The 27,626-nt window shown below is 38.4% G+C and overlaps 2 protein-coding genes across 41 annotated transcripts in view; both read left to right on the top strand.

Moving 5' to 3' along the window:
• The window catches only part of LOC128026274 (calcium/calmodulin-dependent protein kinase type II subunit gamma), a 62,554-nt gene extending 48,235 nt beyond the window's left edge, over window positions 1-14,319 (top strand). For 4 of the 40 annotated variants that reach the window (XM_052613202.1, XM_052613208.1, XM_052613212.1 and 1 more), the window contains 7 exons: window positions 3,524-3,578; window positions 6,736-6,846; window positions 8,698-8,829; window positions 9,288-9,363; window positions 9,976-10,070; window positions 10,383-10,631; window positions 10,709-14,319. In XM_052613202.1, the coding sequence (XP_052469162.1) occupies window positions 3,524-3,578; window positions 6,736-6,846; window positions 8,698-8,829; window positions 9,288-9,363; window positions 9,976-10,070; window positions 10,383-10,615 (702 nt within the window). In that variant the 3' untranslated portion in view covers window positions 10,616-10,631; window positions 10,709-14,319. Of the gene's footprint in view, window positions 1-1,003; window positions 1,082-3,152; window positions 3,198-3,523; window positions 3,579-6,735; window positions 6,847-8,697; window positions 8,830-9,287; window positions 9,364-9,975; window positions 10,071-10,382; window positions 10,632-10,708 lie in introns of all 40 variants that reach the window. The other 36 variants (XM_052613234.1, XM_052613229.1, XM_052613236.1 and 33 more) reach the window with 19 other exon arrangements.
• A 1,185-nt stretch (window positions 14,320-15,504) lies between these two features.
• Window positions 15,505-26,504, top strand: LOC128026269 (synaptopodin 2-like protein). The gene is made up of 4 exons (XM_052613183.1): window positions 15,505-15,814; window positions 18,791-18,942; window positions 19,107-19,801; window positions 21,226-26,504. Exons 1-4 carry the CDS (start codon window positions 15,713-15,715, stop codon window positions 23,793-23,795), a joined length of 3,519 nt encoding a protein of 1,172 aa, XP_052469143.1. The 5' UTR covers window positions 15,505-15,712; the 3' UTR covers window positions 23,796-26,504.
• Window positions 26,505-27,626: the final 1,122 nt, after the last annotated feature.

The following is a 27,626-nucleotide window of genomic DNA, read 5'->3' as shown; positions in this document are numbered from 1 at the left end:
TAAGGATTCTTGAACCTTCTTCTCAAGAATCGTCTCTTGTTTTACCGTTGCCTCTTTTCTTTCTTTCCTATAGTCAGACTTTGTTCTTTTTTTTAATCATGAGCTGTACCCTGCATTGAGTCACAGAGTCAGAGGTCTGAGCGTAAACTCTTCTCGCCGAAGCTTTTCACTGCATGCACCAGTGGACTATCAGGGTCTTGTGGCTCCATGACAGTAACATTGCCAACAAAAGAATATATTTAAAAAAAAAATGTAAATACCAAACACTTTATCTGTAGCCTTGAAACATTTCTTTGATTCTGATTTGATTCTGTTTTTTATTTTATTTTTTGGCACTGGAGGAGCTGTTGTATCCATCTTCATGGATATATTCTAATATATATAGATATATTTACACATTTATCTACACTGTTACAAATTCTCTCCACATAGATGTTTGAAAGATGCTTACATACACATTTAGTGAAATTACTTTATTATTATTATTATTATTATTATAAAAAAAAAAAAAATTAAAGATAATATTTTATTGAACCATTACAAGTCCACTGGCCAATTTTATAGTATAGCAATAAAGGACATAATCCTGTTAAGGAAGTTTACTGGCTTTTGGACAGCATCCATGTTTTTATCAAGAACTGTAATGTGATTTACAGATGCATGAGAATTGCTTTCATTTTGTACTATTATCTGCCATCAGTAGTTTTAATCTTTTATTCCGTATAATCTGCATATAATCTCTCATAAAAACAAGACCACAGTGAAGCGTCTCTCATTAAGTCAAGTACAGCTAAAACTGCATTTTTCATCAAAGTGTAATATTAAAGGTGCTCAAGAGTGTTACATCTCTTACTTCTAAGCAGATTTACCCATACAGGTCCTCTTACGTGCTGTACTGCGGCTCGAGGCGTTAAGTACGAGCTGAGGCTGTCGGTTCTTGAATGGCACTGAACAAAAGTCATTTTGTGTTGTCATTGTTTTGTTTTTTATTTTTTTGCCCCAGCCACAGACAAACAACAGCAAAAACAGTGTAGTAAGCAGCAGCACCAAAGACAGCAGCATATCATCCACTGCACCAATGGTACCTCATCTTAACTTTTTATTTCCTTCACTCATAGTCTTTCCTTTTCTTAGTCCTTAAGTCTATGTTTAGTAAAAGGCTTTATCAGTTCGTCCCATACCTGTTGTTTTGACTTCCACCACCCATCGCTCAATCCACTCAGATGAAGATGTCTGACGTTGCTCATGGTTTTTGATGAGCTGAACTAAAACATCTGGTTTGTGCCTGTGGATTTCTCTCTGGCTTCCTATTTTACCCAAACAAACTCGCAGGAGAAGTTTGACAGTTTAACAGACAAACCCTGTACTTGCTCTCCTCATATTAAAGTGAGATAACACCTTTTTAGGCTAGTGAAATGTAAATAAACCCTAGTTGCACCTTCTCTTAATCTCAATCGAGTGTCCAAGGGTAAAACAGGATCATTTTATGTCGGGAAACAATGCCGTTCTGTTTGTTCTGAAGATGCAATCCCTAACTTTGCATTATGGTTAATTGCTACTTTGACTGACGAATGGCTCTTACTGGTACGGCCAAGTTTATAGCCTTCACAGGACATGAGACATCTAAAAATCTGAGATAATCATATATCATCAGTATAAAACTGAATAAAAACTATTTAAATACCAAATATTTAATTGATATATGTGACGCTGGACCACAAAGCTTAAGTCAGTTTCTTTCAGACTTTTGGGCACTACAGTGTCCCTGTCCTCATGCTACACTCTGTGATTGACCAGTGTGCACTTCTTGCTCACCCCCCAGACCTTGAAGCCACTCGGGCTGACAGACGATGAGGGGTTTTGTCTGAAATGCATCAGAGGGAATTATTTTGTAATTGCCTTTCAGCATGTAGGGACTGCATCTTCAAGTCTGCGTTGACAGGTTGCTTATTAGAGGGTGTTGTGTTAGTGGTGGTGGAAATAAAGTAGAATCTAATGCGCAAGACTGTTTGTTTATATGTGGGGTGTGTATGTGCAAAGGTGGGATCAATGCTTTGTTTTTCAGGAGAAATAACATACTGTGGCATTGAAAGCTAACTGTTTGTGCAGTGTTAATCATTCCTGTTATGTCTGTGTGCTGTTGGTGACTGGGGTTGGTCTTGGAGAGAGTCTCGTCAAGCTTAATAACTACTGTTTCTTCCACTGTGTTTCTGTGGTTAACTGTACCCAGTCCTTGCTTGCATATCCACTGACCTTCAATTGTATGATGCCTTTCTTTACAAAAATTTTAGTTATTGAGTACAGTGGCCTCAAAAGTATTTAGACACTTAACACCTAACATATATGAATACCACTGCGTGTAGAATTGTTTTTTTAAATATAGGTAAACTTTATTATTTATTGATTGATTATTCATTCATTAATTTACATTAATACATTTATTTTTAATTTGGATATTTTATTTATTGTTAATGATATTACGATTTATCAAACAACAGACCAAGTAGAATTTATTTTAAAGAAATATAGCACAAAATATAGCACACATTTAGAAATATATTATAAATAAAACCACATAACAAACAAACAAGTATAATAAATTATTATTATTATTAATCAAATAATAATAATAATTATTATTTTATTAATCACTAAATCTGGACATCACACATTTTCTGATTGATTGATTGATTGGCAGATATTACTCGATCATGTTCATCATATACAGTAACAAAACACCAAGCCAAGTGGCATTTTATTTTAAAGAAAAACAGCATAGACATGTTTATTTATTTATTACTTATTTATATTAATTAATAATTGTTTATTATTTTTATTATTTGATTAGCTTGTTACTGTTATTTCTGGTAAGCAAACCGTTAAAAGAATATAACGCAAGCTCGTTTATTTGTTTGTTTAACACAAAAACATGCAAGCAGATAATGGCAAATATCACTTTTTGTACATTTTGGGCCACTGTATACATATTAACCGGAGTAACTCAAATGCAGAATTCCCCAATGTCAGTGTTTGATGTACATTCATGACAATCATGACAGTAGTACAGTCTCATCATGCTAGTTGTGGAGTTGGGGTCCCTGCACCCTCTTTCCTCAGTCGTGCATGGTAAACTCTCTCCTGCCTCCCCCCAGGAACCACAGACCACTGTCGTGCACAATCCAGCTGATGGCATCAAGGTAAGCCACCTCTTTTAACTCTATACTGAGCACCAGTCATTTGAGCTACTTCCCCAAACCTTCACAAATATGACTCAAATGAAGGGGGCTTGCCCTCATGCTGGGTTGGCTGGTTTGTGCAGGGCTTGGTGTGTTCCTGTGAGAGCTCAGTTTGTGTGTGAGGGTGTGCTGGGGTATATCTGTGCTTGCGGGTGGTTATTTTATATGTGTGTATTTGCTGATTTACAGTGTGTGCACATTATATTGTTCTATATATTTCTATACGTCTTCCTATCATACTGCGATCAACCCTCCATCTTGCACATTGTCTCTTTCTCTCATCACAGGGGTCTACAGAGAGCTGTAACACCACAGAAGAGGAGGACATGAAAGGTAGGAAAGGTACACTATCAGCTCCTCATGTATTCTGCATGTCTTTCTCTTGTTCTCTGGGATCTACAGAATGGAATGTGTGTCTATTGGTGTATTAATTAAAAAGGCCATTAGAAATTGTTTTAAAGGCCCTTTTTACACCTGATGTTTAGATCTGTCCTGTAACAACAAATTTAGTGGGCAGGATCAGGGTCTTTGATGTTGTGGTTACTATAGTTCTGTGCAAAAGTCTTCGATTCTTCACCAAGACGTTGCTTTCAAGACTATTTGTATATTTTGCCTAAGTGTCAGTAGGTAATATCAGTTTTAGATTTCCAAACATTCCTTTTGCAAATTGTAATTATCCACTAAGATTATTGTTTGACCAAGTAGTCCGACATCAGATGGTGTCATTGAAACATTGATATGAGCTCTGCATCCACAAACTTGGCCCTGGAGGGCCACTGTCCTGCAGAGTTCAGACCAACCCTAATTCAACACACCTGAACCAGCTAATCAAGCTCTAAACACTGCAAGATATCACCCCTCCAGGATCTAGTTTGCCCATCACTTGTCTAAGTCCATAAAACTTTGACAACTTCAAGATGCTTTGAACAACCTGCTGGCAAGCTGTTCAAAACTATATGAACCTCTGTAGCTAAGAGAATTGGTGCTGGTACAAAGATAAAAATGGTCAAACTAAATTTTGATTTGACTTCGCTTCGGTTTGTTCATGGGATTATTGTGGAAAACATCCTCACACTTTTTCAAAAGTACTTAAAGGGGTAGTTCACCCAAAAATGAAAATTGTCATAATTTACGAACCCTATCTCATGAGTAAAATTTAACTATTTTACAATGTTGGTAATTTTGTATCAAAACGTACATTATGATTTGTATGGTAACATAATAAAAAAAAGGCAAGCATGAAGGTTCATCCTTAAACCTAAACATTAAGGGCTTAAGCAGATTGTACAAAATGTATGAATGAGATCGTATTAATTTTATCTGAATTTGCCACCAATTCACCAAAATATGAAAGTTACGAACTGCCACGAGTGTGTTCCATTTACTCACCCTCATGTTGTTTTCATCTCAGAAACACAAATGAATGTACTTTTAATGAAACCTGACAGATTTCTGACCCACCATTGAAAGCCCATTGAGGTTTTACAAAGTTCATAAAGATGGAAAAATGAAATCCATGCATCTAACTAACATAGCATTTTAATCCAAGTCTTCTGAAGAGACACGATCACTGTATATGATGAACAGATTTAATTTAGCTTTTATTCACGTAAATAAAAGTGTGTGGGAGGGGGGTGACTACCTCTGAATGTGATTTCTGTAAAAGGATTATGAAATGCTTTGGACAGAATTTATTACCAGGTATAAATGGGGTCAAGAATTGTACACTTTCCCAACACTTAAAGAGAAATAGTGGTAATGAGGGCCAGAGGGAATAAATAGATTACAGATACAGGCAAGTGAATGATTGACAGTGAGATTTATTCCTGTGCGGTGAAAGGACCTTCATGGAATGATAATTGATTTGCGTGTGCATTGACTTCCAGCTCATCAGCTGTAGATACACTGCTGGTCACTACAGCAGCAGTTATAGTGTAGTATAAGACACCAAAACAGGGTCAGACTGACTGATCTTGATATGCTGTGGATGCCAGAGTTACCATGACACTGATGAATCACAAAGTTTTGTGTTCGTATGATGAATGTACAAAATTCGTTTTACTGCATTGACCTTTACAGGCAGCAAACACTGCTTTTGACAGAGCCTCTGTATCACATCACAGTATGTTTTCTAACAGAGTCGCGTGGTAATTTATTACAGCACAGCAATAATACACAACAGTTCAACACATCCTTGGCACCATTCATTGTCAGATTGGTCTTTTCGTTAAATTCTAAGCTAGTCTGAGCTTTTCAATTATCTTTTGAGGGCTATTAGATAATAAAATGTTACCTTACTTAAATCACTTCTATTTAATCTGGGAAACACAAGCAGAGGTTTAATGGCGCACTAGGGCTTTAGGATCAATCTTTACTTTACACTAATCTAAGTTTGATGGTCAGGCAATACACTGGGACTGAACCCTCAGAGACCCAAGTTTTTAAAGAAATTAATCATTTTATCAGCAAGGATGCGTTAATTTGATTTAAAAGTGACAGTAAAGAGTTTTATAATGTTATTAAATATTTATGTTTAAAGTAAACGCCCCTTTGAACATTTTCCACAAATAAATTACTCATCACAACTGTTTTCAACATTCATAATAAGAAATGCATATTAGAATGATTTCTGAAGGATCATGTGACACTGAAGGCTTCTGAACATTCCTCCATTATAGGCATATATAAAAAGGTTCAAAATACATTAAAAAAATGAATAGAAAGCTGTTATTTTAAATTGTAATGATATTTCACTATATTGCTCTTTTCGTTTTTGATCAATTAAATGCAGCCTTGCGAAGTAGGAAAAACTTCTTTCAAAAAAATCTTACCAAGCCCAAACTTTTTAATAGTTGTGTGTATATTTATATCAAACTGTTTAAAACACAGACCGCATTAAAAAAAAAATGTTAGACAGTTTTCATAATCGGGTTACAAAATGTACCTGTTTTACCTAGTTGTATCTAATATTTATTTCTTTATGAAGTATTTAATTGTTTTAAATAACTGTTCCAGTGCATCCAACAGTGGGTCTCTGAGGGATAAACCTCAGAAAGCATTCACTTGTGTCACAGCAGAAAGGCCCAAATAGCTCACATTCTATACCAGGGTGAAAATACTGTATGTCCCAGACAGAGAAGTCTTTCAGCTTTTTCTAAAACTCTGTGTAAATACAAATAGTTGTATAACATGTCCTTGTATAGAGGTAATGGAGACTTAAGGGTTTAGAAAATATTGCTTATTTTGAATAAAAAAAAACAATTCACATAATTTTACCATTTATAGTAATTGCTTTTTGCTCTTATGTTGCATGCACATTCTGTTTTAGCATGTGTTTTGTGTACTCTTTTGTGTCTGCTGGTGTTATTTTTGGACGATTATCATGCAAATTGTCATCATTTCATATATAAATATAACACCAGAGCCAAGCTGGAAAAAGACTTGTGGTATAACTTACCACAACAAATGTCACATTTTCCCCCCTAACTGTTTGTGTCAGTATCGGTGGGTGGGGCTAGCATTGAGACTGACAGTGCAGTGGTGAGCCAGTGCAGTGCCTCCGAGGAGCCAGCTCCTCAGCCCGAGGCCTCTCCCCCCTGCCCAGCGCCCAGTAAGTCAACTGCTACAGCAGTGACCTTATCAGCTGTTTCTACAACTCCCTCTTGGACTTATCTGATCTCTACCTCACACATTCTCTGTCCCACTGTTCCCACTGCTGACTTGGAGTATCTCACCTTTCTAACCTTATCATTACTTAATGTGCTACAAAATAATTCTGGCTGAGGTTGACTCACTGGTCTTCTACATTGTTAAATATCCTAATTTTATTGTTTGGTGTCATTATGACAGGGGTAATATGATACATTTTATTTGTATTATTAATGTATTATTGGTTTTATTCATTTTGTTTACACAAAAAACATTAGTTCAGTTCAGTTCTGACCCTTGAATTAAACCATTTTTGGTGCTCTGCCATTATGAATTGTCCACTCGGACATGGGCAGTAGTTTTGTTGCTCAAATTTGATGCATAAACTGATATTATATGAGTGTACTGAATACTGTATTTAAAGTATTAATGTGTGTCTGTGTGAGACAGGAAGGATGCGAGTGTTTGGATTGAGTCGTTTTAGGAAATTTTCTATTTGTACAGAGTAGAAAATAGGAGTTTAAATTTACATTACAGTATGTTTTTGTAGTATAATACGAATTAAAAATCAAGAAAATTTGGATTCCTTGTGATATGGCCCCTTCAAGACAATAATATGGAAAATACATTTTTCCGGCTTGCCTAAGTCATTGTAGTACTTAAATAAAAATGCATGTTGCATCACCTGCTGTAATCAGCATTGCACACTTATTAGCACAATCAAGGACAGACACTGTCACCTAATTTTGAGTCTCTCACAGTCTACTATTTCCCCCTGTACTCGTGTACATCCTCACCACTGACATGGAAAGAATTGCACTGACCTTCTCAGTTAGAATGACCTTTTCATTTATTTATCTGTGTGACACTGAATACTTTGAGTGTGACAGATGAGCAGAGGGCCCGTGCTGGGACTGTACATGACAGACATCTCTCAACACATGCACATACTGTGCATAGATCTGTGTGGCCATTACTCCTCTCGTGTTCTTCATTAATTCCTACTGCTCATGCTTCTGTTGTGTCGTCTTTGCATCTCTGTCTGTCTTGGGTGCATGTTGGGTTCAGCGACTGCTCAAACCATTGAACCAGACTGCTGCAGGTTTCAGTTAAAAAGGAAAAACACGAGATCTGCCACCATCTGCTGGACTGTTCAAACAAACACTACCAGCTTCAGTGTTTTCTGTGTGCCATGCAGTAAATGGCAGTGCAGTGGTTTAAGCATCATTTGCATTAGATTGATGGTCTGTTTAGCATATATTATAATCTTGGTCAGTGGTTCTCAGCCATTTTTACTCAAAACGTTGTCCAGCACAATATCCCATTATAGTATGGTTTACATCTTGATTTTATGCGTTTATTTTTTAGCATTTACAAAGAAACACTCAACCCCGTCCCTTAGTGGGCCCCAGTCCCCTGGTTAAGAACCACTGATCTGGAAGTATGAATTAGTGACTTTATTGTTCGGAACAGAACACTAGCTTACTACTTACTAACTGAATATTGTGCACTATATAGTTATTTTTAAACTATTGTTAATGTGAAAAATAGAAAACCGTAAATACAATCTAAATGTATAAGTAAAGCATTTAAGTTATCCAGATATTTCATGCATAGAGAAAATGTGCATATTGCGCATCATATACATACAATACTATACTGAAAACGTAGTAAGGAAGGTAGTATACTGTTCTGAAAGCAGCGTGTGTGTCTATGTAGCACTCATTTTGTTTGTCATACCTTTGAGTTGCTGTGGCCTTGCATCTCTGTGTGCTTAGTTGCAGCTTTGTTTATTTGTGCCATTGTCTTGCAGCCGATCCACCACATGATCTTAAGAATGTTGCTTGGAGCAGTTCAGGTCAAAGCTCCTGTCCTGATTTAGAGCCTGCTGTACCTGCTTCAGCCTCCACAACACCAGGGGGCAGCAGCGTGCACAGGCAGCAGTGTAAGTCTTAGACTGCTGATTTAGTGACAAATGCAATAAGGTTTTTTTCTCTTTCTCTCTAAATGGAAGACATTCCCTCTGGCTTTACCAATGTCCCAGCAGTTCACCAACCTATAACAGTCCTCAAGTGAAACATGTCAATCCGAAGGGATTATGAGTGTATCATGTGTTACATGTTTGTACTTTACAGTTGACTTGTTTACTGAACTGCTTGAAATCAGAAGCATTTAATAACCATTGCATATAACTCATTCAAGACCCCTGCTTATGCTAAAATCAAGGTCCGTAGGAAAATAGTGCTCATCTTGAAAGACAGCACCCCATTCACAACTAATAGTATGCTGAGCTGTATGTGAGATTTCAAGAGCAGATAGTTAGGAACAAAAAATTAGTTTGTAGTTTTAAAATAATGGTTGTGGATAAAACTTGATTGTTCCTTCTATTTCTCCGAACATCAGCACGAAAGCAGGAGATCATTAAAATCACAGAGCAGCTGATTGAGGCCATCAACAACGGAGATTTTGAAGCTTACACGTAAGTACTGTTTAAATGTGCCGTTTTCTTCTACCATACCACTGATTATAAAGATTTGTTTGCACAGTGCATTTTATGGATTTTCATCCTTTTTGTTGGTAGATTATGAAGTACTTATAAATTGAACTAAAATCATGGTTTCTGAAGTGCATAAGTGATGATTTCTTAAATTTCTAGTTTTCTACCAAGCCTTTGAAAAAGTACACAAATAAAAGATAACGAAATCTGTTAGCGTTAATATAGCACATACAGCAAATAAAATTCATAGTAAAACGCCTTAATTTATGATGATGGAATAACTTTGCTGGTAATCATCAAGTGTTTTATCAGCATGTTTAATGGGTATTGTATATTATGTAGCACAAGCATGTTTGCTTATAACATGCATGAAACATTTTAGGAAATACTTTACCAACAAATTAGTTGTCGACATTTTCTGTGGAAACTTTTGTAATAATGCGCAAATTTGTGCTGTTTTGGTAAGATGATGTCAATTTCCATATTTCCCATTTTGAAATGTGTACATTTAAACATTCTAGATGTTTTGGGGGGGGGGGGTCAAAAACCGAATAGTAGTTTGCATTGTCATCTCGGTAACCTTTACTGCTCCAGGAGGATCTGTGACCCTGGTCTGACCTCTTTTGAGCCCGAGGCACTTGGAAACCTGGTTGAGGGAATGGACTTCCATAAGTTCTACTTTGAGAATTGTAAGCCCCATGATCTTTAATGTACATTTGCGGTACCTATTAATAACACTCTTTCATCCTTAATAACATGCTTTCTGCAGGGCCAGTGTCCTGCAGAGTTTAACTTCAGCCAGCTTGCCTTGTGGTTTCTAGGCAATTTGAAGGCCTTGATTAACTGGTTCAGGTGTATTTATTTAGGGTTGAAGCTAAACTCTGCAGCATAGTGGCCCTCAAGGAACGGGTTTTGACATCCCCGTGTTAGAGGGTATTAAAGCTAACCTGTTAGGCTTATGTGACAGAATATGTCTATCTACTGCCTGTGTTTGACTCCAGTGCTGAGTAAGAACAGTAAGCCTGTGCATACAACCATTCTGAACCCTCACGTGCACCTGATTGGAGAGGACGCCGCTTGCATTGCTTATATCCGACTGACACAGTACATGGACAGCCAGGGCCGGCCACGCAGCAGCCAGTCAGAGGAGACGCGTGTGTGGCACCGCAGAGATGCCAAGTGGCTCAACATCCACTTCCACTGCTCTGGAGCGCCTGCCGCACCTCTACAGTGAATCACAGAGGGCAAAGGTACTGATTCACAAACACCTTAGTACCAACAAAACAAGTGGAACGTTATTTAGTATTTTTTCTATTCTCTCCATTAGCATGCCTGAATACTAAAGCTGATTGGAGCATTTCTTCTCCGTGCACGTCTTGCCGCCTGGAGCCCGGCCAGAAGAGAACCTCTTGAAGTTTTGAAAACGTGAGGGAAAAAAATTTACACAACAAAGAAATATATTTAAAAGTGGCAACCACTTCAGTCCAACTCTAGCTAGATGTGGGGCGGGCGGCCACGGCAGCAGCCCTGCCTTCTGGATGCTGCATGCTTCTAATGCCCACACGGGGTGCTGTATTGTCTTTACCCATAATCCCATAATGTCTGCTGCCCAACATTCGGAAATGGTTGTTTTAAAGCATTAGTAATATATTGTAAAATACTGAGATCTTCACTTGTGTAATTAACAGCCAGTAGAGATGGAAGTTAGAATCAGATATGTAAGCGCACGCCATTTAAAGGGTAAATTATGTGAGTTTATTACATTTAGGAAAACTAGGGATGCACGGTATTGAATTTTTCCGATATGCCGATATTTTCAACTCATTTTGGCCGATACCTATACTGATTTATAATTCTTTTAAATTTTGGTTAGTTTTTAACAAGAACTTATTTGTTAGAATTAAATAAACAAAAATAAAGTTATTTTATAATGAAAGTACATTGAAGATTTGAAAATAACTATAAATAAACTATATATCAATCACTGCATTTTTTTTTTTTTTCTTTTTCAGAAAGATGCAGTGGTAACCGTAGCATTTTATTTTAGGATTTAACATTTGTTGATGTTCTGAAGCAAAAGTTGTGGAAAATTTTTAAAATCTTTTAGAGCTCATTATTTGTTTAAAAAAAATCTATCATATTACACATTAATGAAGAAATCAGTAAATACAAAATTGTTGTGTGTGAATTTTTTTTTTCTTTTTCTCTTTTTTTGATGTAAGCAATAGCTTCTGACCTTTAATTAAAACATACCGATGATTTTATGGCATCAATTACTGCATTATTTAGAAACAGTCTAAATATTATTTGTGCATTTTGTTTTAATTTTATTAGAAGTAGGTCAACAGCACCCCCTACAGAATTAAATACCATATAAGCATTAGGACCCGGGGGACCTGTCCCTGCTGGCGCTGCATGTGCTATTGCTGTTTATGCTATCATATATTTTATACCAAAACAGTGAATCTAATCATCATTCAGTTAAAACTCTGTTTCAAGAATGAGCCACACTGCTGACGTGATCTAATCGCTAACACACCCTGAGCACATGTGAGTTCATGTATTCCTCTTATCGGCAAGACATATCGGCATAATTTTTCATATTGGGCTGATGCCAGTATTTACATTTGAATCCATCATTGGCCAATTCCGATTTTGGTCCGATAATATCGTGCATCTCTAAAGAAAAAATTGTTTTGTTTTTCTTTTTTACGCAAAGAATGTGATGGCATGCATATCGGAGGGAACCAAAAAATGTATCAGACGTTGAAGCACCAAAGTGTAGACTCTAGACTTTGAGAAGAGGATGTTTTAATATTGCTTTTATTTTCTTTAAAAATTTAGGAATGGGGTTGGGGAAGATTTTTTTTTTCTTCTGGCTTTCTGTCGTGTTTTGGTGGATCTCTCGGTTTTTATCTTCTGAATGATGCTGTATTTGAAAGTATTTTGTGTTTTGAAAACAATTGTTTTAAAGCAGGACACAATTTAGTATAGTTGTGCATAAATAGATATTTATAAAAGATAAAGGACAAAACAGTGTGTGGTGTCCTGGGGGTTGGGGGTGTGTGTTTAAGTGTGGTTGTGTATGTAAATGTTTTTTCTTGGGTTCAAAATGCTTGTTGCTATGTAGTGTTTTTGCGTAAATCTTCTTTACACACACTTCCACATGAGGCCTGAACTCAAGTTAGGTTGGTTTACTTGCCTTCCTGTGTGTTTGCACCAATAACCTCTCGGCTCTCTGAACCTGAAGTTGCAGAACTCTCACTTTCTTTGATTCGAGTTTGTTGTACGTCTCTTGGTCCCCAGGGGGCGCTAAACACTACACACAACATGTTCATAGCCCTTGCTCTCCCTCACAGAGTTACTCTGTTCACCTTTTAGGCTTCCAGCAGCTGTGCACATCATTTTTTAGACTATAAGCATGTCAATAAAAATTAAATGGCCTGTACTGTTTTGCACATAAGCTTGAGACTCTATGCTGTTCTGTTCACTTTTTGTGGACTGCTTTGCAACTTCAGGTTATGAAATCCATCCTTAGGGGTCCGTGCTCTAGAAGGAGACCCGAACTGTCACATTATCTCTCCATGAGTGTTTGTACACTTGTTCTGATCCTGTTTACGTTGTCTCATCATCATACATTGTGACTTTAAAAGACTTGATTGTGGTTTTGTAAGATCACCTGACCATCTCTAGGCATGGATTTGAATGAAAAAGACTTGATGAATGCAGTTCCATGGTGTTTTGGGGTCCATTCTATGGTAGCATCTGATCTTGTTTTATTCGATTTTTTCCAGTATAACCTGTAAATACTAATGCAGATCATTGAGGAATGAACTGAATGCTTAGCCATTCGTCTTCATCCAGATGCACGTACACTCACAGACTTTCAGTACACACAACTCACTTAGTTAAAAAAACAAAAATGTTGTTTTGGGTGTGTGGGAACATGTACACATTGTGCTCCCTTTAAATCTTATCTGTGTGACTGTCATACATCTGAAAACTTGTGTTATTATGTAGATTCCTGTGTGTGAATTGTGGAGGTTTAATGTTCCCCCTTTTACTCTGTGCTAAGCCATTTCTTGTGATGTTTTACCTTTTTAAAGTTGGGAAAAACATTGCACCCAACTCTATATATTAAAAAAAAAGGAGGAAAGAGAGTACTCCTACCCTAAGACATCTTGTTAGTGAGTTCACTTGTCCACAGATGAAACCATCTACTTTCATACTGTGCTCTGTTGCCCCTGCTGCAGTGTGTTCAGCCCTAGTCTCTGGCCACTTCTGTCACTCATAGTGCGTCCTGTCTGATATGAGTGTCCTTGTTTAAAAAAAAGTGCAGCTTAGTCAGTCACACATACATAAACAAAACAAATATATATGTAAATGATTAAGAGTTGTTTCCAGATGCAGGAGTTCATTAGTTCTTGTATTTCTTATGACTGTTAGATGGACACAAACGCCTTTGTATGCGAAGTGAATAATTCCTGAACTAAATAACTTCCACAGCCAAACCATATTATGCAGTTCAGAAGGAGGAAGATATGCATGTGTAACTTTCTGGTAATAATTTTCACTGTCTGTGTTGATTAGAATTGAATTATGTATTATATTACCTGCATCTTCGAGGTAAATGAAGTGTGGCGCTGAGATATGGTTTCCAATGCTAAAATCAAAAGCTAATTTTGTAAAGAAATGGACTGAAAGAGATTAACAAAGCTTTAGCTTGATCTGTTTCTCCATTCTTGTTAGTTTTTTGCATTGTTGGGACTACATATGCGTATATTATGAGGTTTGAATTGGATGCTGGATTTTTGCATGACCATATAATTAATAAAACTATGAATTGAAATCTATCAAGTGTTTGTTTGAATGTTGTTAAACCATGGATTTGTTGTTATTGAAGCATTTGGAAGTGTTCAATAAAACGTTTCAACATCACTGTCTTTGCTCTCCTGCTCCTGAAGTGAAGAGGAACGCAAATGCGTGGACTTTGCAGTTGCATGCTTGACTTATGAATTTTGATATTTCAGAAAACAAGGATGCACGATATTGAGCTTGCACTAGAAGCGCCTCCATAGGCTACTGTACCTGCTTGAAGCTTTTTAGGGTTCATTGGTTTAGGGCATTAAACAGAGCAACGTCTTATTTATTAACTGCATTAAAGCAATGTTCTCGGAGTAGTTCTCATTTGATCAGAATCATAGCTGTCTACCAGCATTTTTATGCTCACTAATGCTGCAATTTATTTGATCAAATATACAGTAAAAATGTTAATACTAGTTTAAAACAACTGTTTTATATTTTATTATATTTTAAGATGTGACCTATTCCTGTGATGCCAAAGGTGAATTTTCTTCAGTTATTATCCTTCAGAAATCATCATAATATGCTGATTTAGTGCTCAAGAAATATTTCTTATTTTTATCAATGTTGTTAACAATTGTGCTGTGTTAGTATTTTGTATGTAACAAACATTGTTTTCAGGATTCTTTGATGAGTACCGAAATATCTTTTTCTGCTGATGATCAATGTCTAAATCCTGTATGCAAAGTGTCACTAAGTCTCATTTAATTCATTACTCGGGTCAGGCATGTGCGTGCATGCCTAAAGAAAAATTGATTGGCCAAGTGTCCCAGTTTGGACGCCAACTGGACAGGTCTGTTGTCAATATGTTTACAGATGCAATGGTAAAACAAACTAGCTCTGTGATTCATCCCACATTATTAGAAGGTCCTGATTGTTATAATATAAAACATAGGAAAACCTCAATCCACAGTAATCGAATTCCTTGACCACCATTTACTCAAAAGCTTGCATTAAATATTATGCGCTACTTTTTCTTAGAGAGATTGTAAACATAAGTAAAATAACTAATTTCTTTCAATTTCAGACTTTAATCTACTTGCTGCTGTTCTGAATTTGTCAAAAAGCTTGACCGCTGAGCAAGAGAGGCAAAGGGCTATTTTTACATCAGTAATGTACCCCCCTCCCTTTAAGCCAGTGTTGTGAGTGACAGCACAGCTGTGGTAAACTAGCTTCTACCTTCATCCAACACCAGATTCCACTGCACAGGGAGACGCTGGGTATATTTTCTCTTTCCCTTCTATTATAGCTTCCTTTATGGCTGCGCCCCTATCACCAGCATCCAGCTCAGGGTATGGGAGGGGTTCCGCGTGCAGTCGTGTTCGTGCAAGAGCAACTAGAAGGAACCCTAGGACGTAGTTTCAGTAGTAGTTGGCTTCTCTAAGGGGGCCCTGAAATAACATGGGCCGTATGTACTAAGGGCCCCCAGGCCAACAAACAGAATCAAAGAAACAAGCACAGACGCAGCATGGTGGCTGAGGAGGTTATCATCACCCTGTCCGGAGGAGCACCATGGGGCTTCAGACTACAGGGAGGAATCGAGCACCAGAAGCCTCTGCAGGTGGCCAAGGTATGATTGCCGGGAAACACAACAATGACAGTACTGTACCCGACTTTAAGTCATTTAGTGTTATTTCAGCCCACCATTCTTTAGTTCTAAAGAAACTTAAGATGTTTAGAGCTGCCTGAAGATGTAATGGACACCAGAAGCACAGGCCCCTGCACTGAAGTGTGGTGTGGAACTGATCCTCCACCAAAAAAGCCAAATGATTCATAGAGCAGTGACCTTTCAAGAACCATTTGAACTGAACATTAACCCCCTTAACCTTTGAGTCTTATATAGCTAATGTGCATTAATTGTACGTTTTGTAATAACAATGCAATAGTAGATTACCAGTTACAAGCCAAGCTTGCAGAATTACACTTTGTATGTAAAACGAAGAGGAACTAAAGTATTTGCTGTTTATGGCTCTAGTAGTTAATGAGAAGTTAATCAAAAAATGTTATATCTAACTTATTATTAGGAAACAAGGTGTTTTTATACTACATATAATTATTTGATACTGGTTTCTACTGTGATTTTGTAATTGTTTAATTGTTGATTGTGAGCCTGTTCTATATTATAGATGTATGCTCTTTATTCTCTAACACACACCGTGTTACTGTAGTTTATGACTTACCGTAGCCTTTGAGGATTCAGGTCATATTTAATAACATTTGGAATCATCTACTGTGTTTTCTATACACAGGATACAATGCCTGTATTTAATGCATTCATCAACTAATGATAAAGTTGCTTATTCTGGTTCAAGGTCATGTTGTTGTCATGGATATTTGTAATGTTTTGGGAAATAAAAATGGCCCTGGTTATGTATTTTACTTTAATCTGACACCTAAACTGATACCTAAACCATTGGTAATGGAGTATTATGGACTGTTTTCTATCTATCTAATGTTATAAGATCAGGCTGGTTTGACGCATCCACTAATCTTGGCTGTCAGGAGGAGTGTTGATTTTTATTGGTAGCTAGATGCTTGTCATCAAAGGTGAATTAGATTAAACTAATGGAATGGACACTCTCCCATATCAAGATGTGGTTCAGTGACAGGGAAGCTTACAGATCCCAGTTCACCACTTGGTCCTGAATATAACCTTTGCATTTACAGCTGTATCCTAAAAACCAAGTACAGGATTAGAATCTCCAGATCACTGACCATGTGCCATGTTTTAGTCTCTAATGCTCAATCAAAGACCAAAGGAGCACCCAGACTATAAAATGTCCTTTTAATCGTATAGTGACTGCATTAGCTTTTACACAGTATTAAAAAGCAGAGAATGTTACATTTCATTAACTCATCTCACGGTCTATTTAAAAGTAAGTATTTATAGACTGATTATTGCATCCTCAGTAAGGCGTGAACCTGTCAGTGTGAACAAAACCAGTGAAATCAGAGCCTGTCCTCCTGTGCTGGGTAAGATGACGGACAGGACAGGGGTTTGAGCAATGCCATTGCTAGCTCCAGTTGATAAACAACACTAACACTGGCGCATGGGCAGCATCTTTTAACTGTCTGCCAGCCTACTGGGTGTTTTTATTTTTCTTTCTTTAATTTATCGTATTGAAAATATTAGGATAAAATTATTTGACAGTTTGAGTATTGTAAACAATGTTGCACATTTTTGCTGACCGATCCCATCTGATTTTAGCAGATGTGTTAATTGTTTAAGAACGAGGCTATATTTTGAATATATTCAATTCAGTTCAAGTTTATTTGTATAGTGCTTTTTATGATACAAATCATTCCAAAGCAACTTATTTTAAATGAAGTTTCTACAATATTTAGTAGTAGCTTATCAGTGGTGACTGTCAGTTTGTGAGCATATGACAGATTAATTAAAGACATAGTCAAACAGACTATGAACACTATTAACAGCAATTATTATATGATGCAATAACCCTTATAGTTAAATTTGGTAGTTCTGTTTGTTGATTCATGGTTAGCATCATCTGAGGTCTTCCGAGGGTGAGCATCATCTCTTCTCAGGTGTTCTGGATCCAAACTAGAGCTTGTGTAAATCCTAGTTAGGCAAAACAGAGAAACAAATTGAGACATAATTAGCGAAGCTGCTGTTCCAACCAGGTAAAATTAAGTAGTTTAACCCAAGCTAAATGATAATAATGCACTTTTGATCAGATATAATTGCAGTCCAAAATTATTAGAATTAAAAGATTAAATTTAAGAGATACATTATTTGAATGCTTGGCAAAAGAGATGTGTTTATAATCTAGATTTAAACAGAGAGAGTGTGTCTGAACCTCGAACATTATCAGGAAGGCTATTCCAGAGGTTGGGAGCCAAATGTGAAAAAGCTCTACCTCCTTTAGTGGACTTTGCTATCCTAGGAACGACCAAAAGTCCAGCATTTTGTGACCTTAGGGAGCGTGATGGATTGTAACATGGTAGAAGGCTAGTTAGGGCCTTATAGGTAAGTGATAATATTTTGTAACCGATAGGAAACTTAATAGGTAGCCAGTGCAGAGACTGAAGAATTGGGGTAATATGATCATATTTTCAAGATCTAGTAAGGACTCTAGTTGCTGCAGTCTGGACTACCTGTAGCTTGTTTATATAATTCATATTACGGAGTTCATGGACTATGGAACTATGTTGGTTCAATGGGTAACACTGTCGCCTCAGATGGAGATGGTCCCTGGCTCACCTGGTTGGAGTGTGTGCTATGGTTTCCTTTACAATCTGAAGACGTGCAGGATAGGTGAGTTAGAGAGACTAAACGTGAACTATTGGAGACACTTACGATAAATAAGACAAGTGGTTTGGAGAATGCAAGGATGGATATAGAGTTAATGTTTACTCATATGTGACTCATTATGATTCTGTGCAGATCTACTTTTAAAGACGGGAAGGATCTGAAATGTGATATCAATGCCTTAGTCTGTGTCTAATCTATGGAAAATAGTCAAGGCCATTTTAAAAGACTTTTTGATCTATGCATCAATTATCAACTGCAACATTTATCCTGTAGGTGCGCAAGCGAAGTAAAGCATGTCGTGCCGGACTGCGTGAGGGAGATGAGCTGGTATCCATCAATGAAAATTCCTGTGGGAGTCTGTCACATGCCCAGGCCATGAACCTGATCGACAGCATGCCAGGAACGCTACACATCCGGGTTAGGAGGTAAACCATCCTTTAATTTGCAGTGATAAAGTGTGTCTTTAACTCAAATGGGAGCTGAAAGTAAGTGACTGTATTAACTGTAGTTAGATCTCCGAGCCAGTGCTGTTGTGAGTTACTGTTTCTGACCACTCCTGTGCTATTTTGCCTTCTTTAATGTTTATCAGGGCACCGGCTGGCTTCCAGTCAGTGGTTCTGGTTGCTCGAGCTCCTTCTCCCCGCATTGATAAAGAGTACCGTGCTGCCATTAGGGCCCTGTCCCCATCCAGCTCCCGACCTCACCAGTCCAGTGTACGGCACATCCACCGCGGATCCCTGATGTCCCCGACCGGACGCAGTGGATTGACTTCGCCACCGGGCAGTGAGGCCTACTACGGAGAAACAGACAGTGATGCAGACGTGGCTGCTCATGAGAGACAACGCAAACAGAAACGACGTAGTCCCAGCAATTCACCTGGCAAGGCCGGTCGAGCCTCACCGGAGGGAGCAGAGACTTCAGAAATGAGTGGGTATGACAGTGCCTCGGATGCGCAAGTGTACAATCTTTTGGGGCCTAAAGAAAGAGAAGATGCAATGCCTGGTGTTGCACGCAGAGAGGTGATTTACCAACCCCCTCCGGATGGAGCCTGGTCCTCTCAGACCTCCACTGAGACGGATGACCAGAACCCACGGGAAGGGCTAATGGAAGAGGACAGTGGGTTCCAGGAGCCCAGAAATGTCCCCCCACTTGTTTCTCCAGAGAGAGCCAAAGAAGCTCTGATGCTAAGCTCTCATACTCAGTTGGTGCCCATGGTTGGGCCAGTTGACAATCCAGTGGATGAGGAACTCATATTAACATACATGGATAAAGCAAAACAAGCAAGTGAGTATATGCAGATCATTGCTCTTATGTTTGACTGGCTTCAAATACTGTGGTCAACACCTGCTTTGCTTTCTTAAAGTCACAGCTTGTGATCGGCTGCATGTAAAACCTTGAAGAGATGAGGGCCGGTCATGAGTCTTTCAGCCTGCACCAGTGTCTATATTTGTCTTGAGGCTCACAGGGTTGATAACCTGAGCACTGCTTTGCATGAGCTGGCATAAGCATCTCCAGCTGCTAGCTTATATCAGGTGACAGTGCTCCTTACAGGCCTGCGCTCATTCTCTCCACCTAGATCAGCTGAAATATTGGAGAGTATTGTCAGTATTCTCCATATTGTTTTCAGACCTGTACAGAAGCATCTGGCTGGAATTTAGAGTCACTTAAATGTCATTAGTGCCAAACAAATTATCATACTTCAGAAGCCCAGTTAGTGTTCATGAAATGAGATGCATACAATTAGTTACACATGTTTAACATTCCAGTGCCTAGACACTTTATTGCACTGGTATCGCACCGATCCTGGATCACAGCTGCAGAATGTGTGATTGTTGATCCCAAATCAGGTGATAAACAACACATTGACATCTGTGTTTATGGCCAGATTACATGCTGTGGAATCAAATGTACTATTAATGGAATATTACTATTAAATATGCATTATATTCAACAGATGGATCCACTGCATAATTTACATTAATTCATAAATAATGTATTCATAAATAATTCATAAAATATTAATTCATATTCATATTACATTTTAAGTGGTAAAGCTACTTTCCTTGTTGTAATAATGCTTAGGTTTAAGAATAGTTTAGAAGTGAGACTTAGGGTTATGTGCCATAGTACCACTTTTTATAAAGTGTGCAAGCATCTTCAGAGCCACAGCTATTTGAAATTTCAAGCTCTAGCATGAATAAATCTTACGACAAACCTAATCTGGATTTTAAATATTATCAAGCTCTTCTTTAAGGACCACAATTAAGCACTAGTAAATAAAGCATCTCCCCATGGTAGAGAAATCAACTTGGCAGAAAAATGATTATGCGCTTTTTCTCTAATTGTTATAGAATACATATAATGAGTGGTCCCTGTTGCAAAATGCTTTGATTACAATTTTATTGGGTTATGCTATGAAAACTTTTGTTTGTTTGAATATGGTCTTTGACACATGACTTTGCAATACCATATGAAAATCTGGTCAATCTTATCTAGCCTTTTATGAATTCTTTATCTATAATATGTTAATGGAGGGGTTGCGTTTAGCAAGTGCATTTTGCAAATTTTTTTGCACAATTTTACAAGCCTAATGAGTCAGAAGAGCAATGTTGGCTTTATTAAACTCTATTTCTGACCGACATACAGTGTATAGTTTAAAAGCAAATAAACACAAATTCTTAACTCAATTCTTTCTTTATGTTATGCAGAATTGAACCGTGGAGATACGATCATAGACAAGCAGGTGAAAGAGGCTCGGTCCAAGTGCCGCACCATTGCCTCTCTACTGACAGATGCACCAAACCCTCATTCAAAGGGTGTTTTGATGTTTAAAAAGCGCCGGCAACGCTCCAAGAAATACACACTGACCAGCTTTGGAAGTGTTGACGAGGACATGAGGCAGGACTCTCAAGAGGAGGATAGCATATTTCCTGGCAGTGAATCAGAATTTGATGAGGAAGGTTTCTCTTCTGCACCAGACCCCACATGGGACAGTGACTACCTTGAGATGCTGGAGAAAAGATCTGCTTCCAGGGGTCAGGAAGGAGAGGGTGGTGCTCTGAGTCCTGGTCTGAGTGATACATCTGGGAAGGGGGCACAGTTGTTTGAGCAGCAGAGGAGAAGGGCTGAGGAACATGCAAAGAAAATGGAAGCTGCGCAAGAAGACTTACAAAGCCAAATGCTGGGCATTGCACTGAAAGAGAAGCAAGCACTTCCCCAACTACAGACACTTCAACCACAACCAGACCCATTGGCAAAGCCTAATGTCCAGCCACCACCAGTTGCTCCAAAACCTGCCAGACCTTCAAAAACTCTACATCATGAGGTTCCACCAGCAGAGACACAAAAAATAACACAGATGAGCACATCTCTCACAGTCCCTGTCATGGTTAATGGAGATACTTCAAACATAATGGCACCAGTCTCCGCTGTGTTGCCCACAGAAACTGTGATGCCTCCACAACCAGCTCCTCTAGCAGAACTTCCTACCAGCTCTGTGTTAAACAGAACTGCCCGACCCTTTGCCCCAGGCTGTGTTACCAGTAGGGCAGCCACTGCTCCTGTTGTGTTTCGCCCTGCAGTCAGTAAGAAGGCACCCAGACCCGTTTCAGTGGCTGTGATTGCACCTTCATTCTCTGCAGCATCAGAAGAGCATGCCATGGGTGTCAACCCTGCCTCCTTTGTTAGCCAATTCACAATGAGTCAAATGAGTGCTGATGTCCCTACTGAAAAGTTACCCACACAGGCCTTTATACTTGGAAAGTCTGTTCCTCCACCTGCTTCTGTATCCGTGGAATCATATTCTCAACCTGCTCTTTACTGCTCCTCAGTGGAAAACTTCCAGGTTGCATCAGTGCCACCTCCCATAGTTCAAACCCAAGAACCTACATTTTCTGTAGAAGCTGAAACCACTGCTCTTCCAGCATTCTCTGTTGACAACACAATGACCGCTGTGGCTCCTGTTATGGCTCCTGTTTCTTCTCGGGCCATAGTAATACCAGCCCAACCCTCTTCTACTTTGACCCCTGCAGCTTCTGACCCCCCCTCAGCTGTAACTCTGCTGTCACCTGTAGACTATCGAGAAAAATCCTCTGCCACCCATAGCCGCACTGGCATTCTTCAAGAGGCCCGCCGCCGTAGTACCCACAAGCCAATGTTTAAGATTCCTGAAAGCAAGAAAAACTCACCAAACCCTGAATTATTGTCTATGGTGCAGAATTTCGATGAAAGACCCAGGCATGGATATTCTGAACCAGAAAATATTACTCACAACATTGATGACAATAGGACAAGGGTGCCACCACCTGTTGCCCCTAAGCCAAGAATCATCCCAGAAATGTCTCAGATCCCTCAGGCAGAGGGAAAAGGTGCAGAGTTGTTTGCTCGTAGACAGTCTCGCATGGATTCGTTGGTTGTAAACTCTCCATATCTGCAGCCTGCACCTCTACAACCCCAACAACCCCAATCTGTCATAGACCTGATTGAACCACAAAAAACCTCGCCAAACCCATCCCAATGGAAGTATTCCCCAAATGTTCGTGCTCCTCCACCGATAGGTTACAACCCCTTGCTGTCTCCATCCTGTCCTATTGGGGTGCAGCGTGGGGGTGTCAAGGTGTCTGAGCGAAGTTCCACAGGAAGTAAGAGTAGTTATGGTGTCCCAAAAGAAGGTATCAAAGCCTTGGACTTTATGAGAAGGCAGCCTTACCAACTGAACCCTGCAATGTTTAGTTTTGGTGGTGGCACTAGCACACAGTCTTCAGTCTCCTCCTATCAGAGGCAACAAAGGGAGGGCCACACTCTGACGCCACCCAAGCAGATCCCAGTAAAGGCGGCACGTGTGTATGAAATCAAACGATTCTCTACTCCCACCCCGATGTCGGCACCAACTCTCAACCCCATAGTGATTGTACCACGCTCACACACCACACTTGGAGAGCACATCTCTCGTTCTGACATGACGTCCCCTCTACCTGAACCTGTACCTGAATCAACTCCAGCTCCTTCACGAGCCCCAGGCCTCCCAGAGCTCCCTAAAATTTCAGCTGTGCCCATCCCTCACCCCATGCCGTACTCGCCCCCAGCTCCCATGTCAAGTATGTCAAACCTAAGTTTCTCTGGGCTTCAAGCTGCCAAACAGTTTAAGAGTGCCCCTGAGTTAAGTTCCCTAAAACCACACCCCTTAAAGTCCCCTATCCAAGTTCCCAAACCTCGCTTTATTGCAACACGTGGGGGTATTCAGCCCCGCGTCTGGAGGCCTGGAACACTTCCTCACTGATAACGTTACTTTACATGTGGAAGAAGCTGAACCATCTGCTTGTGTTGCAGTCTCAAAATTCACATGTTTCAAATATGACTTAATATAACTTGAAGATACAAAGATATTATATTGTCCATTTCAGATTAAATATAATGTGGAGTATCCCTGATAGCACATGTACATCACGGAGAGGTCCATTTGACGTCTGAATTTATATCTGCAAGACGTATTTTTTAGAGCGTTTGCTCATCTTCAATACATCTTGGACGTTTCCTATCAGATGTCAAATAGACATTAAGAAAATGTCTTTAAGATGTTTAGGATTTCAAATGTATGTAAAACTGACATCTTAAAGCCGTCTATCAGATGTCTGTACACAGCTTTCCAGATGAAGTGAAGTATGTGTGCTTTCTGAGATATTTGTCAAATCAAAACTTTCCAAGCTGAAAAATTCAGAATGTCTGCTAAATGTTCATCAATATGTTCAAAACCTTCAGTATTGTCAACAAAATCTATTCACTCTTTAATTTCTCAGTGCACGTTCACATTCATGTGAACAATTGCGTATAATTTATCTATGCTATTCCAAAGGAAAACATGGTTTGGCTTCGTAAACATCAATCAAAGTGTAGCTTCTCTTCCTCTGAACTGGCTCTCCTGATGTCACTTAGATGATGTTAATCAATAAGTCAAATAGCTACTTGGTCATTGTTTTAGCAGGGGGCTTTCACACTAGCACTTTTGGTGCAGGTGCGCACCTGGGTTCGTTTGATGTCAGAGTTCTGTTTGTCTGAATAATGTGAACGCTGTTTTCAAAGGCTGCTCTGTGGTACGGTTCGATTCTGATGTAAACGCAATCGTACTAAATCACAGAAGCGAGCTGCTATTAATGACATATGAACTGGTCAAACTGTGTATTTATGTGTAATTCACTTGCTTTCCTGATAGGTGTGACTAATGCACTACAACAGATAGAATTTAAATCTAATTTCTGCTTGAATAAATTGAGCATTACAATCCTGTCAAACAGACGCATGTGCGATGTGCCGTTCTGTGTTCAAATTCTGAAGTACAAAAACAAAACGAGCAAGACTCCATTCATTTTTCACAAATGTACCATGGTTAGGAACTACAAACAAACAAAAAAATGTGTGCACAAGAAACAAGCGGAGGGAGGGGGTTGCAATCGAGCTCGGATTCAGACCAGGCAACTGAACCTAGTGTGAAAGCACCCTAACATTAGGTCTTGCTCCCTACTTTTTAATTCAGTCAGTTCCTAATGGAAAACATCAAGATGCATCATAATTTTTTTTCTCATTACATATCTTATTTCATTTATATATTAGAACCAGAGTGGGTATATATTAGCCAAGTGTGCGCAAACACACAGAGTCGCATTAAGGAAGTAAAAAAAGGGTTGCAAATGTCAATTCATGTTGACTTTAAATCCAGCATATACCGGTAATATTGTATAGCTGTGGATAGGCATGTGTCACAGAGTATTTATTTGTCAGTGATTGCTAGACTATGTGTTTGTGCAGTGCAGTGTTCCCAATTTTATAGGGCTAAAAAAAACATTATGACAAAACATTTTACATGAATTGGATCGATATAAAAAAAAAAAAATTCTTCAAATACTAAAATATGGTCTCTTTGCATATCTTTGGTCAAAAGCTTGATCTGCTTGACATATAAAAGCATGGAAAAATACCTAAAAAAAAAAAAAAAAAAAGACAAGCTGAGGCTTTGTTTTGCTCTTATGCTCTTAGGTCAATCAGAAATGATATATCTCCTGGCAGAGCCCGGGCTGAACAGGTGCATAAGGGTCACAGACTATTTGTAGGAGAAAAGTAAACAGGGTACTAGGTTTGTTCCTAAAAATGTGCTCTGACTCGATTTTTGGCCTTATATCTGTCTATTGATATATTAAACGGATGACATTAATGAAAACTTGAGTTTTTATTTTTTTATAGAAACATATTTAAGTGGTCAAATCAGTAAGTGTTGGAAAGTTACAATGTTGGAGACAGTCCTAGAAAAAGACATGTAGGCTATCTGAGCACTGAAGCAAATCTGTCTCATGAAGACACAAAGTGCAAAGCTAGCACTGTTCAGGATTATCCGAAGGTTAATTAGCCAAACTGGATTTACTGGAATTAGTCAGAATACTCATAGCAACATGAAATATTTGAATGGCATGTGCGGCAATGAGGCTGATCATTTCGAGGATGGTTTGTTTTCGGATGTGTTCCCAAAGCCCTCAAGAACCATGGCAGTGTCTTCTAGGGCTTTTAACATTACGGGAACAATAGATTGAGGTTCAAGGAAGGAAAACGGTTTATAGCAATGTGTATTAAATATAGAGAGAGAATGAATAAATAATAATTGTAGAAACGGCAGGTGAGAATATTTCAGGACTCATTTTTTTATTATATTTAGAAATTGAATAAGGAGTTGATATGGAGTTTATCCAGTGTTTAAAATCTGAGCCACAATTTTGTTTGGCTTTCCAGTTAATCTCAATTATTTTATTTTATTTTAAAGCTTTACATTGTTCAGTGCTCTTAATTTCGATGTGTCTTGGAAAAAATCTACTGTCTTTAATGTCTCTGGTGTTTTTGTTTGTGCTCAGCTGAATTTTAGGATCTAAGTAATTCTAACTGAAAGTGTCTTGTATTTCTAATGCAACGAATAGTTTCAATAAAACATGCTTGAAATTTCACACAATGTCTCTGTCTCAAGGCAAGTGACAAACTATTGATTGTAATGATGTCTCACGTGAATGCACATTCAAACCAAATGTCTGAATTACTTTTTTACAAATGAAGAAAGGTCATTGAATTACTCTGATTAAGATGGAAAAACTCAGTGACAGACTCTAACATTTGAAAAAATGAATTAGCAGTGTCAAAGTGTTCCTTTTAGAAAGAATAAAAACAGAATTTATAGGGTGAGAAAGATAATCACCACATGGTGGCGCTTATGTCCCACTTTTCAGAATAGAAAAAAGGCTAAGTAGGGAAATGTGACGGTATATTTCAGGTTATTTTTATTTATTTATGCAGCTTTAATAGTTTACTATAATTTTTTTTATACTGATCTAACAACATTTTCTCTCCACTAAAACTAAATCTACCCCGATCTTTTTGTTTTTAGATAAAGATTTAATATTTTTTATAATTTCTTTCCCCTCAGGGGAAATGCTGGTTGGTCCTATAAACTATCCTATAAACGACAAACCTGTACGCACACACACACCTGCAGATGTTTCCTTTACAATTATTATAATTTCAAATCACAATAAATGCCATTTACATGAGTCTACTACAACTGAAACTGGCACCTTTCTCAAGCATTTGCTGTCTTCCTATATATTGAGGGCTGATAATGTTCAGGCACTTTTTATGGCTGCTCCACACTTTCTCTACTTAGATTCCATTTATGAGTGGATCCTTCCTGAATTGACAAAGATAGAGAGAATCTGACGAGTTCTCGGGTTCATAAGGTGGAAATGATGTAGGTGAGAAAAGCGATATAATAAGCATTGTCTCTGAGAAAGGTGGGAAAATGTCAACTGAAATTATACTTCTTGACTAGTAGAGAATGTATGGAGTAATGAAAGGGAATTATATTATTCCTAGGAATTTTACTGTACTGAATGATTGTGTGCGTGTTATCTGTGTGTATATCTGTCTATATATATATATATATATATATATATATATATATATATATATATATATAAACAGTACAGTAAAATTCCTTGGTTGATTACAAAGCATAACTCTCGACCCAAGCAGCTACATCAAACTTGAGAGACTTTGCCAATAATTTTCTCATTCACACCAC

The sequence above is a fragment of the Carassius gibelio genome, chromosome A13 (assembly GCF_023724105.1).
Source record: "Carassius gibelio isolate Cgi1373 ecotype wild population from Czech Republic chromosome A13, carGib1.2-hapl.c, whole genome shotgun sequence".
Lineage (NCBI taxonomy): Eukaryota > Metazoa > Chordata > Actinopteri > Cypriniformes > Cyprinidae > Carassius > Carassius gibelio.
This window is presented reverse-complemented; position numbering and strand designations above follow the sequence as displayed.

Excerpts from the sequence above, each read along its gene's own strand:
- LOC128026269 (XM_052613183.1), top strand. The coding sequence starts at position 15,713 with ATGGTGGCTGAGGAGGTTATCATCACCCTGTCCGGAGGAGCACCATGG. Across the intron at positions 15,815-18,790 it reads AGCCTCTGCAGGTGGCCAAG|GTGCGCAAGCGAAGTAAAGC; the intron begins GTATGATTGCCG and ends TTTATCCTGTAG. Across the intron at positions 18,943-19,106 it reads CTACACATCCGGGTTAGGAG|GGCACCGGCTGGCTTCCAGT; the intron begins GTAAACCATCCT and ends AATGTTTATCAG.